At 38.7% G+C, this 17,112-nt stretch overlaps 2 protein-coding genes across 3 annotated transcripts in view; one reads left to right on the forward strand and one right to left on the reverse strand.

Moving 5' to 3' along the window:
• Positions 1-448: 448 nt before the first annotated feature.
• LOC111672803 (RING finger protein 145) lies at positions 449-11,557 on the reverse strand. 2 transcript variants are annotated; one of them, XM_087169641.1, is made up of 11 exons: positions 11,272-11,557; positions 10,724-11,005; positions 9,875-9,983; positions 9,041-9,132; positions 8,154-8,389; positions 7,542-7,714; positions 7,288-7,428; positions 5,380-5,562; positions 5,150-5,297; positions 3,419-3,775; positions 449-2,068 (listed from the first exon to the last, which is right to left on the reverse strand). In XM_087169641.1, the coding sequence occupies exons 2-11, from the start codon at positions 10,890-10,892 to the stop codon at positions 1,151-1,153; spliced, it is 2,526 nt and encodes an 841-aa protein (XP_087025767.1). In that variant the 5' UTR covers positions 10,893-11,005; positions 11,272-11,557; the 3' UTR covers positions 449-1,150. The 2 variants fall into 2 exon arrangements, with proteins under 2 accessions (XP_087025767.1, XP_023286132.1); XM_023430364.2 differs by having other exon boundaries at positions 8,148-8,389.
• Positions 11,558-14,461: 2,904 nt separating this feature from the next.
• The window catches only part of cpxm1a (carboxypeptidase X (M14 family), member 1a), a 10,691-nt gene continuing 8,040 nt past the window's right edge, over positions 14,462-17,112 (forward strand). The window contains exons 1-2 of the mRNA XM_023430377.2: positions 14,462-14,836; positions 15,901-16,010. Of these exons, the coding sequence (XP_023286145.1) occupies positions 14,497-14,836; positions 15,901-16,010 (450 nt within the window). The 5' untranslated portion in view covers positions 14,462-14,496. The remainder of the gene's footprint in view (positions 14,837-15,900; positions 16,011-17,112) is intronic.

A 17,112-nucleotide genomic window follows, 5' to 3' on the forward strand; every position in this document is an offset into this window, starting at 1 on the left:
AAGATATTCAGTTTATTTTGTGTGACATAAGATCTCTGGCCACAATTAATTGACTAATTCTTGCAGCTTTTATTATTTTTGTGCTGTTTTGTATGTAACATATGTATGCCAGTTTTTGTCCCACCTATAAGGACAGGCCATTAGCTTAGGTTATTCATTAATGTGGCATTGGTTCATGGTATATACCGCACCTGTCCTTATACATATAAACTTTAACTGACTCGTTTAGTTTTAATTAAATAACTACACAGAAAAAACCTTGAGTCATGTAACATCCCAGCAGAGAAATAACATAAAAAAAGAGAAAATCCTCTGATTAATCAACAAGACAAATTTTTAAAAAGATGATTTGAAAAGAGTTGTTTTGAGAAACTTTAACACATACAAGAGAAATACTATTTAGAGCATTTGTGATGATTATGATACTTTACTGTAGATGATTATGAAATTATACAGTGTTGTAGAATTCTTTTATTTAGTTTATTTATACTATTATCTACAAATCAACATATCAGCCAACAGTTTCTTCTGGATTGTCATAGCTGAACACTACAATAGTACTGTTCTGTTCAGACTTCACAAATCTGACACACAATGTCAGCCTCACTGTGCACCAGTCATCATTTTATTAATATAGAGTCCACAGTAAAAAAAAAAGAAAGAAAGAAAGTAAGTTAATACTCTGAGACAGACAGAGAGGCTCTGCAGTACAAAAGTTTGATTCTGCTGCTGAACCACACATAAATGCTGAACATAAAAACTAGAAGGATACAGGAAAGGTAATGAAATGAAAGTAAATCAAACGCCGTTCGATTTCTCTAAGTAAACATTTGTACTTGTAACCTGCAAGAATTTGGTAAATATTGACGCAAGGTAATTGCCTTGTAGTTACACGTGATTTCTATGAAGGATAATCTGTTTTACAATTTTTATTTTTTTTTACAGTTGTACAATAAGGGTGTCACTTTAACCCAAGACAATTTACTCTCCATAATCAATCCAGTTGCTAAACTGAATCACATTCAATACACTGTCTGGTAAAAGATAACATTTTTTTTCTATTGGTTCACAGAGAGAAGGCAAATGTGTTAAATTCTCCATTATGGAGGGGTCACCCTTTTTCATCCTTCAAGGCACTGATGCAGGGCAGTCAGTCACTGTTGTCTGTGCTTATGCAAGAGAAGGGGGCGTCCACAGCGGAGGACAGCCGGGACGACTGTGGGACAGGTTCCAGGTCCAAGTCTGAATATGTATTATTACGTTTATGACTTTGAGGATCCTCAATGCAGTCTAATACTTCTGAGTTTTCATTACATGATTCGACAAATGTTTGGCTACAGACACGGCCTGCACCACGTGAGACAGCCTCAGGAGTTTGATCAGCATTGTTTGATTCTGGCGAATCAAAGCTGTTCCATGATTTATGTTTCCCATCACAGCTGTCATGTTCGCCGTTGTTCTGTGGCACTCTAAGACAGAAAGTAGCACCGTCTTCAAGTCCCGCTCCTTCAGAGTCGGATTGGTCCTTCATTGTATTCACATTATTAGGCGTGGATGGCGGTAATGAGTCGTTACCACTTTCCTCACCTGGGTTGTGCATATTAGGAGAAGTTTTTCCCAGCAGCACAGGGGAACTAGAAATGGCCCCTGAAGAGCAGCTTGACGCCGGGTGGACAAATCCAACAAAGTCTCCACTGGAGCTGAAACCAAGACCCTGAGCGGCCTTCGTGTGAAGTTCATCTGGCTGGTCTCCATCATCTGTCCCACAAGCTCCATCCTCAGAGCTTTCCCGCTCCTTCTCCTGCTCGCTGGGATCGGGAGTCACATCGTCGATCTGCGTCTCTTGGTGTGCACCATTGTCCTGGATTTGATTCCCCTCCTGTGCGGCCGGATCTGGTCCTGCGTATCTCTCTGCTGGAGCGTCACCCGAAGCCTCGCTGTGACCTTGTGGGGCGGGTCTGACTGTTTGGTGGCACATGGGGCAGGTGTCCTGCACATACAGCCACTTGCGGAGGCAGTTGCCATGGAAGAAATGTCTACAGGAGGTGATCACAGCAGAGCTCATTTCCTGTGGAAAGAGACATTATTTGACTTGATCAGTATTTGGTTTCGTGTTGAACACTGTAACAAGCACCTGCACCTTGTCGTCACTGTTTATTACCTGAAACATTAATGCTGTGGAAGCAGTAGTACAAGAAGTAAGAATATATCTATTATTTATTTAGCCCAGAATCACATCCAGAAATATTCTAGAAGAACAGCTGCTCCTTATGCCAAGCAAAAAATAAATAAATAAAAATCTATAATGAGGATTAAGTATGTATTTAATGAAGGCTCTTTAAGGCTGTTAAATACCTTCTATGTCCGGCAGATACCCTGTATATTACTATTTTATTTAGCATTGCATTATATAACACACATCACATTATAATAATATTATTACTGTATTGTGTGTTTATATTATATGTACTGCATTATACCCGTCATTATTAACCTTTATCATATTACTACATATATCATGATTGTACTTTTCATTCATACATAAATTACATATTATATAGTTCAAACATTGTGGCTGCCATATGTTCGCTATTTTACTTTACAAATATTTACACAAATCACATGTGTAAACATTAGGTATTATAATATATGTATTATGAATTAATATCTTTTTTTTTTTTTTATCCATATCAGTCATTGAGTTTTTTAATCTGTTTTCTTGCCTCTCATCTTGTCTCTGTGCTGCTGTAACGTGAATCACTGAACTCTTATTCTAAAGCTCTTTAACCAGTTTGTTATATTATCAAAATTTTCTGTAGCTGCTTCCTTGACAACAAACTAATCATCGTCATTAAGGAAAAGGAAGAGACAATTTTTAGCTTCAACAGAAACTATGGCTGAGGGCCAAAGATTCATACCTGACCAGTAAAAGGAGAGGTGTGGCTAAACTGGAAAAGCAGGAACAACATGTTTTAAAAAGGTGCATGTTAAGTATTACATATATGCAGTAGTGTCTGTCATGTGTCTGCCACGTGCACGCAGAGCTGGGTAATACCATGTATCACTATATTTTTAATTATATACCTGGCTGCTGATATTGTACGTGTGATTATTGGTGTTTTCACAGTGATTGGATTTTTTTGTATAATAATCATTATATAATAATAATAATAATAATAATAATAATCATCATCAATGTTATTCGTTTGCTTTCAGGATTTACTTTTTATTCTCTGTGATACTGTTAAAACTGTTCTTTGTTTTTGAAAAGTTCTATATGATTAAAATAATTATTTTAACAAAGCAGTTTTTCATTAATTGTGTAATTATAATGATTTTTTATATTTTTATAAACTATTCCCAGCTTTGGATTCAGTCCACAAGCGTCCAATGCCGTGCCCACGAGAGAGTGACTGACCTGGAAGCAAATGGAGCAGACGTCGTTGTGCTGCTGCAGCTGCTGAGCCGTGGCTTTGGGGAGCGAGTTGATCTTCTTAGCTGCTTCCTGTCTGAGCAGGAAGCTCCTCCAGCCGGACTGACCTCTGAGCCAAACGTTGAAGTAAGAGTGGATGATAATGACGGAGGCGCCCATCCAGCTCCACTCCCCGAACAGCGACTCCCAGGTGCCGTAAGCCACCACGCAGAGCGCCACCACGAACTCCAGCACCCTGCTGACGGCGTTCACCCAGTAGATCACTTCATCCAGACTCTCAATCGGGTCGCTGCGAAACAGCTCCACCATGAAGAGGGAGTAGATCAGCATTGTGCCTGTAACCTGGAAAATATGACAAACAACTTCATTTTTAAACAATATTCCTATTAAATTTTTGCCTTGTGCATAAAAATAAATACAAAAAAACTGCTGATGCTGTTAATCAAAGCACAGACGCTAAATCAGAAAACATTTTCTGACCCTCAATAAATCCTGATACAACATATTTGAATTGGTTTAAGTGGGAGCCTTATTTTTTAGAGAGGCAGCTCCCAGGTATGAATGTGTGTAACTGTGAACGTGATCAGGAAATAATATTTCATCAAACTGCACATAAATAGTGACATACACCGACGCTCATTCCTCCTCATCGTCTATCAAATCCACACACTCACACAAAAGCCTTAAACCTTTTCAGACATCCTGTTTCCCCTCTGGAAGTTAATAGCATCTGCCCGGCCCATTGTTTGATACATGGTCAGTTGGTCTTTGTCCAAAACACTGCAATGAATCTTTTGGCTTGTAGAAGACAAAGAGTTATTATTCTTTGTTCTCCTTTAATAAGGTTATGATGTTGTGAGAACAAAAACCCAGGATCCACTGGAACGCCTTTTTAAAAGCTCTTCTCTGTGTCTCTTTCCTCTTCCCAAAAGAGTTTCATCTTCCTGCACACAATGAAACAATGCCCCTTCACCTCCGTCAGTCCTCCAGTGTTATATCCGTTTCAAGGTCTTCCCTCCATATATTTATTTACTATCAGATAAACATCTTTATTACTTACGTCCCAATTGTTTGTACTTGAAAATATTGTGTTGAGACTGACCTGAAAATAAACAAGTCATTTTTTTTCCCCCCAATAAGAAAGTTTTGATAAGTTGTTCTATTGTTTTACATGTCAATTTAAATTGTTCTTATTTTGTATATGTATGGTTTAGGGGTAATTATATTGTTGGACGTTAATGTTGTAACTAATATTGTAATGTTGGACCCCAAGAAAAGTATTTCTGTGTGTAGAAAAATGAGACAGTATTGGTGTGTGAGTTGCACTGCATCTGTTTCAGTGTAATATTTAATACGACCACTGGGGGGCAACTACAGTCAGGAATACTGCAACTCTACACAGAGTAGCTCTGATTATTCAATTATCAAAGTCATTTCTGATTCATTTTCTGTTGATCTACGAATCAATTAATCTGTCAAATGTTCAAATTGATGTCAAAATAGAAAATACCAATGATTTAAAATATAAAGCATGTAAATGAATATCAGTTTCTCATAACTCAGTTATTTTATTTTAACCATGTTTTAATTTAATTCCATATTTATTTAGTCAGTCACTTAATTTTTCAGATTTTAAATCTAAGAATAAATTAAGAGTAATCCGGCTTCCTTTCTTCCACATTTCACATGACGGACGCACAAAGTCCCTCCTCCTACCTGAAGGGAAGTCAGCATGCAACTGGAAACCAGTATAAGGAGCCAGAAGTCCATGTGGAAGAACTGGGAGATTTTATAAGCCATGAACACTGGGAAAACCAGCAGGAGCAGACACATGCTGAGGCCACGGAAGTGTTTCCACAGACTCCTAAACGTTCAGAGGAAACAGAAGTGAGCGTTTTACTTCCACCAAAATAAAATAAAACAAAACTCCCTCTTGTTGTCGTTACCTGTTGCGGGATGCACCCAAAGCTAGAATGATTGGATCTGTGATTTCGATCATTGACTGCAGCGTGGAAGTGACCACGATGAAGAGGATGATGCTGAGGAGGAAGGTGCGCTGCAGCGCCTGCATATCTAACAGACCCGTCTGGAGGGCGAGCAGGAGCAGAGTGACGCCCTCAGTCACGCCTCTGAGGAAGAAGATAAAGAACTGAGGTTAAGTCTTAACAGAGCAGCACCTTCACTTCAGGCGCAGATGGTCATCTCAGCAAGACGACACAAGAAGAAATAACACACCACTACAAGCAAAACTCTCTACATCCGAGTCAATGAACACTCTCCATTATTTTATCTATTTTTTTATTTTCTTGTTATTATTATTTATTATTCTATGTTTATATGTCTGCATATTTCTCTCTTTGTAACTGAATGACTTTAGTAGGTTTATCTCTGACAAATAATGTTTCTCTGTCCAGATCTCTTATAATCAAAATGTTTATCTGGACAGAATTAAAATAACAATCACTTCTACTGCATTTCCTGCTTTCCTTTGTCTAACGTGATACGAAACTGAATATTGTTGAGTTTTGGTTTTTGTTTGACTTTAGATAAAACAAACTCTTCGATTTTGGAAATTGTGCAGGACATTTTTTTTTTAACAATTTAATGATATTTTTAAAACCAAACAATTAATTGATGAATCATTAAAATAATCAGCAGTAATGAAAACTAGAGACCATCTTGGGATCTCACCAGCCACAACACCCGACAACATGCTGACGTTCTGACCCATGAGACTCAGTGGTTATTAGATGACTACTAATGGGTCGGACCACACCCAGCCTTTATTTTCATCTCAATTACACACCTGTGAAGTTTCATGTCTGTATCTTGCACGTCACTATCGTGGTCACAAGGTCTGTCCACAGACGTATAAACACTTGCCAAAATACTTAAAATAACTGCCAAAGTACACACACCCACACACACACACACACACACCCACACACACACACACACACACTCACACACACACACACAAACCTGCCCAACAGCACAGTTATGAGTAATTTCTCTTTGGAAATCACCTAGAGGTTCCCGACCTCTGGGCCGGGGCCCACTGGTGGACAGCGGAGGTATTGCAAGTGGGCCGACAGATCATTTGCAGAACAGCACAATTTTGGTGAAAACGTACACAAAAAAAATATGTTCATATAAATAATGTTAAATTAAATGTTTTAAATGAAATGATTTTTAAAAACATTGATAATACTTTATTGATCATCGTATCAGAATGGATAGCTGGTTAGCAACAGGAAGGATTAAAAGGAAATAGATGGTGAATCGACAAGTGATCAAACAAAAGAAAGGTTGAGCTTTCAGTTCAGTCCTGAATGTTTCATCGTTTTCAGTCAAATAAAAAGTGCTGAGGACGTATTATTTGGCCTCTGTGTTGTTATGATGTTGAATATTATGGACCAACATTTTTGGGAGATTTCCATGAGTGATATACATCCTCTGGATATGAAGATATAAGTTTATATATAAGTTTATAACAGACGAAATACTCATAGTAAAATGTGTTTATTTACATATATTAAAAAATATCCATATGATGAATGTGTATAGTGTAAGATGTTGCATTTATAAAAAAAATAAAGTTCTTTAAAACAACATACATATAAAAATTCCTTTTTTCTAATTCATTTTAAACCTGTCTGTTTTCCCATTCTGGGAAAGTCGTCTCGGACTCCACTTTGGTCTCTACTGTTTATAATATCAACATATATTGACAGACTTTGGGATGGATATATATTTATGTAACACATGTCTCCAATATAAACATACATATATAAACACACGTGGCCAAAAAGTGACAGTATAATGATGACAGTATAAAAGTGAGAACATCTCACCTGTGCATGACATTCTCATTCTGAACAGCTGCGTAACCTCCCAGGTAGAACTTGCATAGGTTGAGCAGCCCGAGAGCCAGATAGGACACCACGAAGGTCAGACCCAGAAGAGAGTACGGTGTGGCACAACATTCAGAAACACTGCAAATAAATCAGCTTATTAAAAAAACAAAAAAAAAAAACCCAACATGTGTAATTTATGGTAGAAACACACACGAAGGAATAACTGTAAAATCCACATCATCGCATCACACCTTGTGAGCAGGAACAACATGATTCCCTGATGGGCCGCCGAGGTGCCAGACATGGCGTCTGAGCAGAGCTGGACGACGAACAGAACAAACCAGAAGACACTGAAGAGCAGTGGGACGGCAAACTGGTTCCACAGAGAGATTCCCACAGCCAGAAGTCTGTACAGTTCGATCACCTGAAAGGACAGGAGAGTGTGAAAACAGGACACACAGTGCACTCAACCATTAACGACAGAGACATGTGAGGATACATGTGAAAATCCTGTGACTCAGGAGTCAAAAAACAAACATTTTCAAGTGATATAATAAACATAAAACTACAGAAAACAAACCTGCATGAAATCTAGCTTTGGTTTATTGATGATACCTTCACTTAAACTCATTTTAAACCTGCAGATACTTCCACAAGTCTTGTAAGAGGAGAGGGAATATTTCTAAACAAGTAAAAATGTCAAATAAAATGAAGAAGAAAACAAATGAACAATCCTAATTAATGCTACACAATAGTCAAAATACAGCTTGCATAAAAGCTTAAGCTTTAAATCATTCACAACCTCTTCAGACAAAACACACTGCAGTGTGAAAATAAGGATTTCAGAATAAGAGTACCTCCACCTGAAGCAGCTCGGAATAGGCAGCCCTCGCGAGACGATATGGCACGAACAGATTTGAGAGGAGGAACATGGCGATCCCCGAGCCGGTCAGTCCCATGGAGAAAGTGTTGACGGTTAGCAGCGTGGCGTGAGGAGCAGCGCAGAGTCTGGCCAGCAGGGGGAGCATGTGAGCGGAGAACAACCACACCTTTCTGGTCTTCATCAGGAAGGCACACAGCGTGCTGAGAATAATCTGACCTGAGCAGGAAATAAAATGACCACAGCTGTAGAGCTTCGCATGTTTACCACCCGAGCCAGATGTTGTGATCCCACACACAGATTGTATTAACATGATATCAGCTATCATATATATTAGGTGACAGTTTTTGACTACATTTATGTGAAATTATATATTTCAGCATCACAAACATGGCTCTATTTCACAGTCTTTGTCAAATACAGCATTTATCTGGATTCTTAAAGGCGATTTCCTATATTTTTTATTTCTGTCAACAAATCCAATGAATAAAACAACAATAAATGCATCACGTCCTGGATTCAGAACGTCGCCAGCTCGGTCCTTTAACGTCTTCACCCTCACTAACCTCAGAAGTAGGGAAGTGAGTACAAACTAAAATTGGGGTAATGGGTATAAAATGACGCAGAGAGTCTTGTGTTTGAATATTTCTCTCAGAAACATGATATAGTTATAAGACCTGAACAAGCTAAAACAGAATATCTATTACTGGATCATTTTTCCACCCCTAAAGTTCAGACAGGGGCAGATCTTTGAGATAAGGAACTAGATTATCTTATTTATAGTTACACTCTATGAAATGCAAACTTCATGGGACTATCTAAAAATTGGCAAACAAAAATAATATATGAATATAAACCTAAATGACTCACTCGTCATTGCAGAGACAAATCTGTTGAAGGACAGAGAGTCAAGGTACACTGCTCCTTCATATCCATAATGCAGCTCTTCACGAACATAATCCCTGTAAAACAAACAGAAAAAAAATGTTTTTTAAGAATAAATGTTCACTGTATATTGTTTATTTTAGGAAACACATGTCATCCTAATAACAAACAGCAATGCAGAGCTGCCTGACGTCTGATCTTGTGCTGCAATTTGCTAATGTTTGTTTGTTTGTTTGTTTGTTTGTTTTTGGGAGTTACTACGCAGCTGTTATTCAGACCGTATATTTGATAGGAGGGCAAATGCAGGAACCAGCATGAAATATATCTAATGAAATGAATAATTAAATAGATTATATGCTGAGCTAATTTGAGAAAACGCATAAATTAGTGGATTGTGTAATAAAAGAGTTGATGCACAATCATTTGAGAGAAAAATATAATCCTGAGGTGACAAATTATGGGAATATCTCTTCTTTTTTTGCATTTTTAACTAATAAAATTTGTTTATTTCTTGTTTCGAAGAGTTTATTTATTAATTTAGGTCAGGTTTGGTCTTCTTTATGGTATCAAGCCTTAAGCGTTCTCCCACATTGTTCTCAGGTTACAAGACAAATTTACAAGATGGTGAGCAGGAAACAACAGTGTCCTCAACAAGAGGAACAGCGCCTCTTAAAATAAATCCTCAGGCTGAAGTCTTCTAGGTAAACAGAGAGAAGCACTGTGATTACAATCAGGCTTTGTCAGGAAAGAATAATGATCCTGGTGCAATAAGAGCAGAAAGTATAGTAGTAGTAGAATAGTAGTAGGATGATATCTCACTTCGAAATCTGATGCCCCATGTAGAGGAGGAGGGCAGCGAGGATATGGAGGTAGAGCGTCACAATGTGTCTCAATGGCAAAGCCAACACCACCACGTTTATCAGATGACCTGGAGGAAAAGGAGAAAACTCGTGTTATGGTTTCTGTGTTTCCTGAAGCCAAGAATAAAAAAAGATGCACACAAGGTAGATTCACATCCATCCCTTGTCACCACACGATCTGCTGTATTTAGCAGTTTTGAAACAGCTATAATAAATTATTGCAATGCTGACTTTTCTTATCAGGCGCTTTGCAAGAGCATCTCACATATAAAGTTTCTCTTTTATAGTTCAACTGTTACTGGAGTGTTGACCCTTCTTTCATGCAGCCTGGAAGAAGGTGAAGTTGTGTAAGAAATCTCTGCAGACATTTGACATTTTAGAGTCAGTATTCAACTTTTTAAGCTGAGGATCAAGCGAGAGCTGAAGGTGACAGATGTTCAGGGGTAAAGGACAATGGATTTTGTTTTTGATTTTAATGTCTATCTGTCCAGTTACTTCTGAACCCCTAAACTTGGGGCTATAAAGGTTGTGTGAAAATGGCTTTATCTCCCACACAGCTCTCTCACTATTGATGTAAACCTACTCAGGCTTGAATGTAGTGTCAGGTATCTTATTTCAAAGTGAACGCGCTGAAGCACTGAGGAACTAAAAATGTGACTGTATACTTCATTATTGCACATTTTCTTACTGTTCACTTTGTAATACAGACTTAATTCAATTTTAATTTAAGCGAAGTTCACCTCATTTTTGATCTTTTTTTTTTTTACCTACAGCTGCTGAAAGTCAGTTATCTTATTAGGTCACTTACCAAGGTAGTACATGTTCCAGATGACATATTTGTATTTGAAGAGCATGTCTTCATTTTTGGCCTTGAGATGCTCTGTTAAACCTTCAATGTCACATTTATAGAGCAGGTCCAGCACCAGTATGCTCGGCACCCTGAGGGCAACGTTGGCCACCTCTTCCAGGCGAGGCATCTTGATTAAAACCAACTTTAGCAGAGAGCTCCTGTGTCACATGCTGTTGGCTACACGTACGGGACACAGGTTTCCAGCAGTTTCACTACTATTCTAGCTCGTCTTCTTGTCATCTGAAACACACACACACACACACACACACACACACACACACACACACACACACACCCACACAACAATTTAGGCTTCTCAGATTGCACCACAGCACTCCTGAATGAGCAACCAGGCCGTTATTTAGCTGTGAATTCCCGCTTTAGAGTCACATTTCAGCCACTAATCACAGCTGGAGAAGCACGTGAGGTAGATTCTGTAATAACGTATCACGATGACAAAGCTTTTTAATTATATATTGTGTGTAAAGTGACATAGTTTCACTTACTTCGCACGGTGACAGACATCACAGCCGAAAAACCATTTGCTAGCTAGCTGCTGCTGCTGCTGCTGCTGCTGGTGGTGGTTAGCTTCTACAGCGAGCGGCAGCATGTTTTCATGGCACGGCACGGCTCGCTAAACATTTAAGTTCTTCTTAACTTCCGGTCGTCAAAGACAGTCTGAATTAGCCGCCATGGGGGAAAAAAAAGAAATCAAAAAACTAAAATTAAACGAAAGGAGGATGAGTAAAGACACTTTAAACGCAATGTTGTGATTCCGCTCGGTTGCGTGGCCATTTCCCGTATCACGTCATATCGAAATGAGCCAATCGGGTTCAGGTATTCTCGATTTCAAAATAAAAGTACTCGTTATAATAATATGAAAAGTAAATTAAAAAATAAATTATTATTAATAATAATATTAATCATTAATAATAATTCTGGGGTCATAAGATGACTAAATGTATAAAAAAGAAAGAAAATAGGTTTCTGTTACACAGGATTATGTTCATTATCATTTTCTCTAGTTGTACTTTCTATGTTAGAAATTTATATTTTGACCTCTTTAGGTCTTTTGGAGGTCTCAAATTGGGCAAACATGTTTCTATAAACAATTAATTTTCTTGTATTTCTTGTGATTTGATATTGTATGGCTGAGGGTGAGGGGAAAATAAAGCACAATTTAAATGCTGCATCCTTAAATGTCACATCAGAGAAAGCAGATGCACTGTATCTGATGACGCCCAGAAGTGCGCGGGTGATAGTCAAAAGGAAAAAAGAACGTTTAACAGAAAAAGGGTTTCAGAAGGCCTTTGACATATCTGGATGTTTGTCATACCTGCATGTGCATTAAAATGTCATGTTATCACCCATCTGTGGTCAGAGTTTCACTGTTTTCACTTGCTTTCAGTCTGACACAAACAGAGTATCATCCTGTCTACCCAAACAAATAAATCATAGTCTCTCTCTCATGATAGACTTATGTCTCAGGGTAATGTTGTTTGGCTTCAACGCACACTGCTATCATTGCAATTTTTTCAAAGACAGAGATGACTAGCACCAAACGGAAAAGCACATTTCCTGATCGTGTGGGTGAGCACAGTTGTCTGGCCCTCTGCGTTTCATCTGCATATAAGAAGGAAGCTGCTTCTCATGTATAGTTTATATTTGATGCCATTAGGAGATCATCACCAAAAGTTTATACGTTAAACTTTTCAAACAGAAATTGTTGATTTACTTTCTCATAGTGGATCAAAATGGCTGTTTTTAAAAAAAAAATACAACTCCTCCTCATTTATTTGCTGAAGACTTGTAGAAGAGAAAAACCTGTGACACTAACAAACTAAACAAGCCTGTTGATGTGTTTACTTAATGTGCTCATGTGCTATGGATATTTAATACATGCAGATGTGCAGGGTCTGTACTGTGTTTACATCTTGCTGACATGTCATTGCCTCAACCTGTCGTACTATATCTAAAATGAATTAGAATTGCAATCCCTCCCTTTCTCTCTGTTATTTCTTGGACAAAGTAACTGACATCAAACCAGTCGGGAGCTGCACTTGGAGCATTTCCACTAAACTATATGGCAGTGGATGAATTGAGTTGCACAAGTGACTCTGTGCTGAAGAGAGGTTCATTAAAATGCTCTCAGAGAGACTGAGAGCATTTTAAGCTCAGAACACAAACAAATGAAGCTTCACATCACAGACGTATACATGTACAACCTGTATTTACAGGCCTGCGGGGAACAAGTCATATACAGCTTACACTGTGACTCCTTGTTTTTCGTAACGTCGTCTTGCAACATCATCAAATTTACCAGATGGTGACAGCCAAGTGAGTAAAAACTGAGTTTATTTCCTGCCAGTAAAACCTAAATAAAACACAGATGTGATGGCTTCCAGTTTGGATCCAACTCAACAAGACAAAGGATGATGTGTCCTGTAAAGTGTGTTTGTCCCATTTGCTGTAATCTCTGTCTTTACATGAATATCATCTGTTTGAGCGCCGCAGTTCTGCTGCTGCAATAAATAAGACAAGATCGAGGACAGCACAAACACGATACTGGCACATCATCAACATTTTTTTTTTAATATTATTATTTAAGAAAGTTAACATTGTCTCAGCTGTTTTGCATTTGATGTTTTTCAGGAAACGACACAAGGGTTCTTTTGAAGAAATCTCAGAGCTACCAGCAGGAGCTGGAGACGATGTTGGCAGAATTACAGAAGAGACAAAGAAAGTTTCTCAGAGGGTCGGAGCAGCAGAGGGGGGTGGAGGAAAAACAAAACAATACGTCCAAATACAAACTTATTAATAATGCAAAGGCAGCAGATGTTCTTCTGAAACATATTTGCTGAAAGAGACTTTTTATTGAGTTTAAACAAACAAAACAACATACATCACCCCCACCCCGGACAGCCCTATAGCACACACACAACAAAAGAGAGAAATTAATAAATAAATAAAATAAAATAAATAAAATAAAATAAAATAAAATAAAATAAAATAAATAAATAAATAAATAAATAAATAAATAAATAAATAAATAAATAAAATAAAATAAAATAAAATAAAATAAATGACTGAATAGAATAAAACAAAAAAAAATTAAAAAGATATATAAATACATAAAATAATACTTGAGATTGAAAAAAAACATTGTCTCCAGTCTGCTCCATGCATCAGAATTTAGACCCTCAAAAGTAAGTTTTTTAAGTCTGCTGTAAATCAAGGAAGGGTGACTGTACATCCGTAAACAGCTCATCTTTTCCCCTTAAACAGCCTGTAACCTTTCATGGGGGAAGGTGTTAAAAATCTCCCTGTACCACAGGGTAACACTTGGCAGGGAGGTTTTGATCCATTTGTGCAAATGTTGCTTTTTAATTGTGCAGTAACGTGAAGTTTGTGTTCAGTTTTATTTTTAAAGTTAAGATTGATCACATACATTTTCACATTTTACCCTGGCTGGTAAAAATATATGGGTCACTGCTGCACACACGTTATGTAAACTGCAATCATGCACAAGTCTTTGTATTTTTTTTTTTTTTTTTGAATCCCAGATTTTCGCGGGACTTCAGCTGGAATTGTGGGAGGGAGGGTGAGGGAAGGGAGGTGGGATTGAGGAGGAGGGATGTGGATGGAGGTCTGGCTCTGTCATCTCCACATAAACCGGCCGGGGGAATTTTTTTTTCTCCCCACCACTCCTGCAGCAGCAAACAAAGAGCAACATGGAAAAGTCATTGTGCATGTTGGCTGCAGTGATTTTTCTGGGAGTTTTTTTAGGTGCAGCCGGAGCGCTAATAGACGATGCAACAGCCCAGAGGTATTCATTATTCAACAACACAGCTACAACCGGGACTGTGAACAACTCTGTCACTGTGGAGGATCAGAGTCGAGACCGAGCCACTCCAACTACAGCAGAGACAAAGTTATCCACCACCGCTGGCACAGGGAAACAGCTGGAGACCCAAAACACAAACAAAGACAGCGAAGAAGTCAACAACAACAGCAAAGAAGAAGAAGAAAAAAGAGATGCCAGCAAGACAGAAGATAAGAAAACTCAACTGGGTGAGAAAAAATATCACTTTCACCACCTGAACTTCTGCCAAGTGGTCCACTTTTACTTTACTGTGAGGAGCCACAGAGACTTCAAGCTAATTAAACCCAACTATTATTGGTAATTAAATGAGCAGTTAAGTGCAATTAATGAATGATGCCTTCAGGGACCCACTGAGCCTCTGATTTAACTCTGATGTGGTCAGCTCAGCATGTGCAAACCCGTAACGCAAAAATCAACTTGTCAACTTTGTGGAAATACAGGGGGTTTATCAATAAAAAGGGTCTTTAAATATGTGGAAGTAAAGAATAGTTTTTATGTTGTTATAGTAAATCTCGCCACATTTGTTGAATTAGTTTAATTTAAGAATGAGCCAGACCCTCATTTTTTAACTTGTTTTGTCAGACAAACAGTCCAGAACCAAAAGATTTTAAATTTATATGTAAAGAAAATAGAAAAAAGCATCAAATCCTAAATTTTTTAAAAATATTACATCATAATTAAAATGAATTTTGAGGATGTTGCTGTGAAAATGTCTCTGGACCTGAAGAGAACAGACGAGGCTGTTTTGACCTGCCAGGTCGAGTCGTGTTTGAGATTGATGGGAATGTTGTTGCTTGTTCCCAAAGCCATAAAATACCCTGCAGCTGCAGCTCTCTTCCTGCTGCTCTGCTGAAGGTTTGACTTTACGCTCTTGGCCCCTAAACTTTGTCTCAAATTACATTCAAACACTCCACACATTCACTTATCTGCAGTTTCCTCCAGACACGCAGAGGAGGAGGAGGAGGAGGAGGAGGAGGAGGAGGAGGAGGAGGAGGAGGAGAGGGCCTCCAACCCTCCACTGAACTGACCCAGGATGATTAGAGATATTCCACAGAACCTCTGGGACCTCGTGTTACATCAGACATGTGTTTGCTTACTCAGAAAAAAGCGGAGAGAGAGAGAGAGAGCGAGCGTTTAACCCTTCAGCAGTCAGCACCAGAGCTGTTTCTGCAAAGGATCAGCATCTCCAGACAGGCACAGACAAAACCCCAAGAAGATTTTATCTCATAATTGCTTTTCATTTTCCTCCCAGACTGTCCTCCCCTCGGCCTCGAGTCCCTGCGGGTCGACGACAGCCAGATCCAAGCCTCTTCCTACCAGCGGATGGGCCTGGGTGCTCACAGGGGACGGCTGAATATCCAGGTCGGTCCAGATCTGGATCAAAGTCAATTCAAACACAAAGTGCAGAGATTCAAAAAGATTAGTTTGGTTTATTCATGTGATCTAACAAGATTAAAGAATTCCTCTAATTTAACTTTGTACCCAGAAACCTTCTGTTCACTTTCCCAAGGGTCTTTAATGCCGTGCGCTTAGATGGGAAAGCAGGAAGCAAACTCCTGAGGACAGGATGTCGGCAGATCAGAAGCATCGCTGCACATGTGTAATCTTCGCAGTGACATTTTGTTGTGCGCAAAGAAGCATTAAGATAATCCAAAATAAATATTCATATCTATGAATACCATTAGAACCTGGCTGCAACTGTAGTTGTTGCGTTTTCCTGAAGAGCCTTTGCATCGGTACAGAAACGATGTATTCTAATTAATGACGTCCAGCTGTTTAATGTCTCTCTGAAGGATTTCCACCTCACCTGTCGACTGTCACAGGTGATTTGTCGCTGCAAGGCAAATGAAAACATTATTTGCTTCACAAAGGTGGTCCAATAAATCTGAATCAAACAGTTAAAAGTTAATTCCAAAAGGAAACTGCAGTAATTATAAGAACTACGCATGACTCACACAAACAATGCATCCAGTCTACAGCTGACTGGAGACAAGGTCAGTCATTACACACAGGTAGCTTGCTGGGTCTGAACCAGGCCTCAGGTGCGGCCTGACTGGTTGAGGCTAGGCCCCGCCCACCTGTGACTGGGCAGGAAGTGATGTTTTCAGTATGAAGATGTACAAATTAACACCTCAGAATATATCAGCTGATTTACAAAATATCTTTTAATGTCCTTACACGTTCACTCTTTTATTTTCATCCATATATTTCCACTGCATATTTCTGAAGCTAATGGATTGTGAAGTCGGTTGACCACTCTCCATCTTTTTTTCTCCTCCTCTGCCTTCATTGGCACGTGAACTTTCCACTCTAATAAAACTCCAGGGACTGGATGTGCAGTAGAAAGTTTTCTTGCTGAGCACTTTTATGTCGTTTTTCAATGATTAGAGTCACTTAGCAATTCAGTGAAATAATAAGCAAAATGCCAGCAGTGTTATTCAATATCCCTGCCACCCCCCCCCCC

Source organism: Seriola lalandi, unplaced genomic scaffold (assembly GCF_002814215.2).
Source record: "Seriola lalandi dorsalis isolate HSWRI2012SDOR001 ecotype SW California unplaced genomic scaffold, Sedor1 jcf7180002054902, whole genome shotgun sequence".
NCBI lineage: Eukaryota > Metazoa > Chordata > Actinopteri > Carangiformes > Carangidae > Seriola > Seriola lalandi.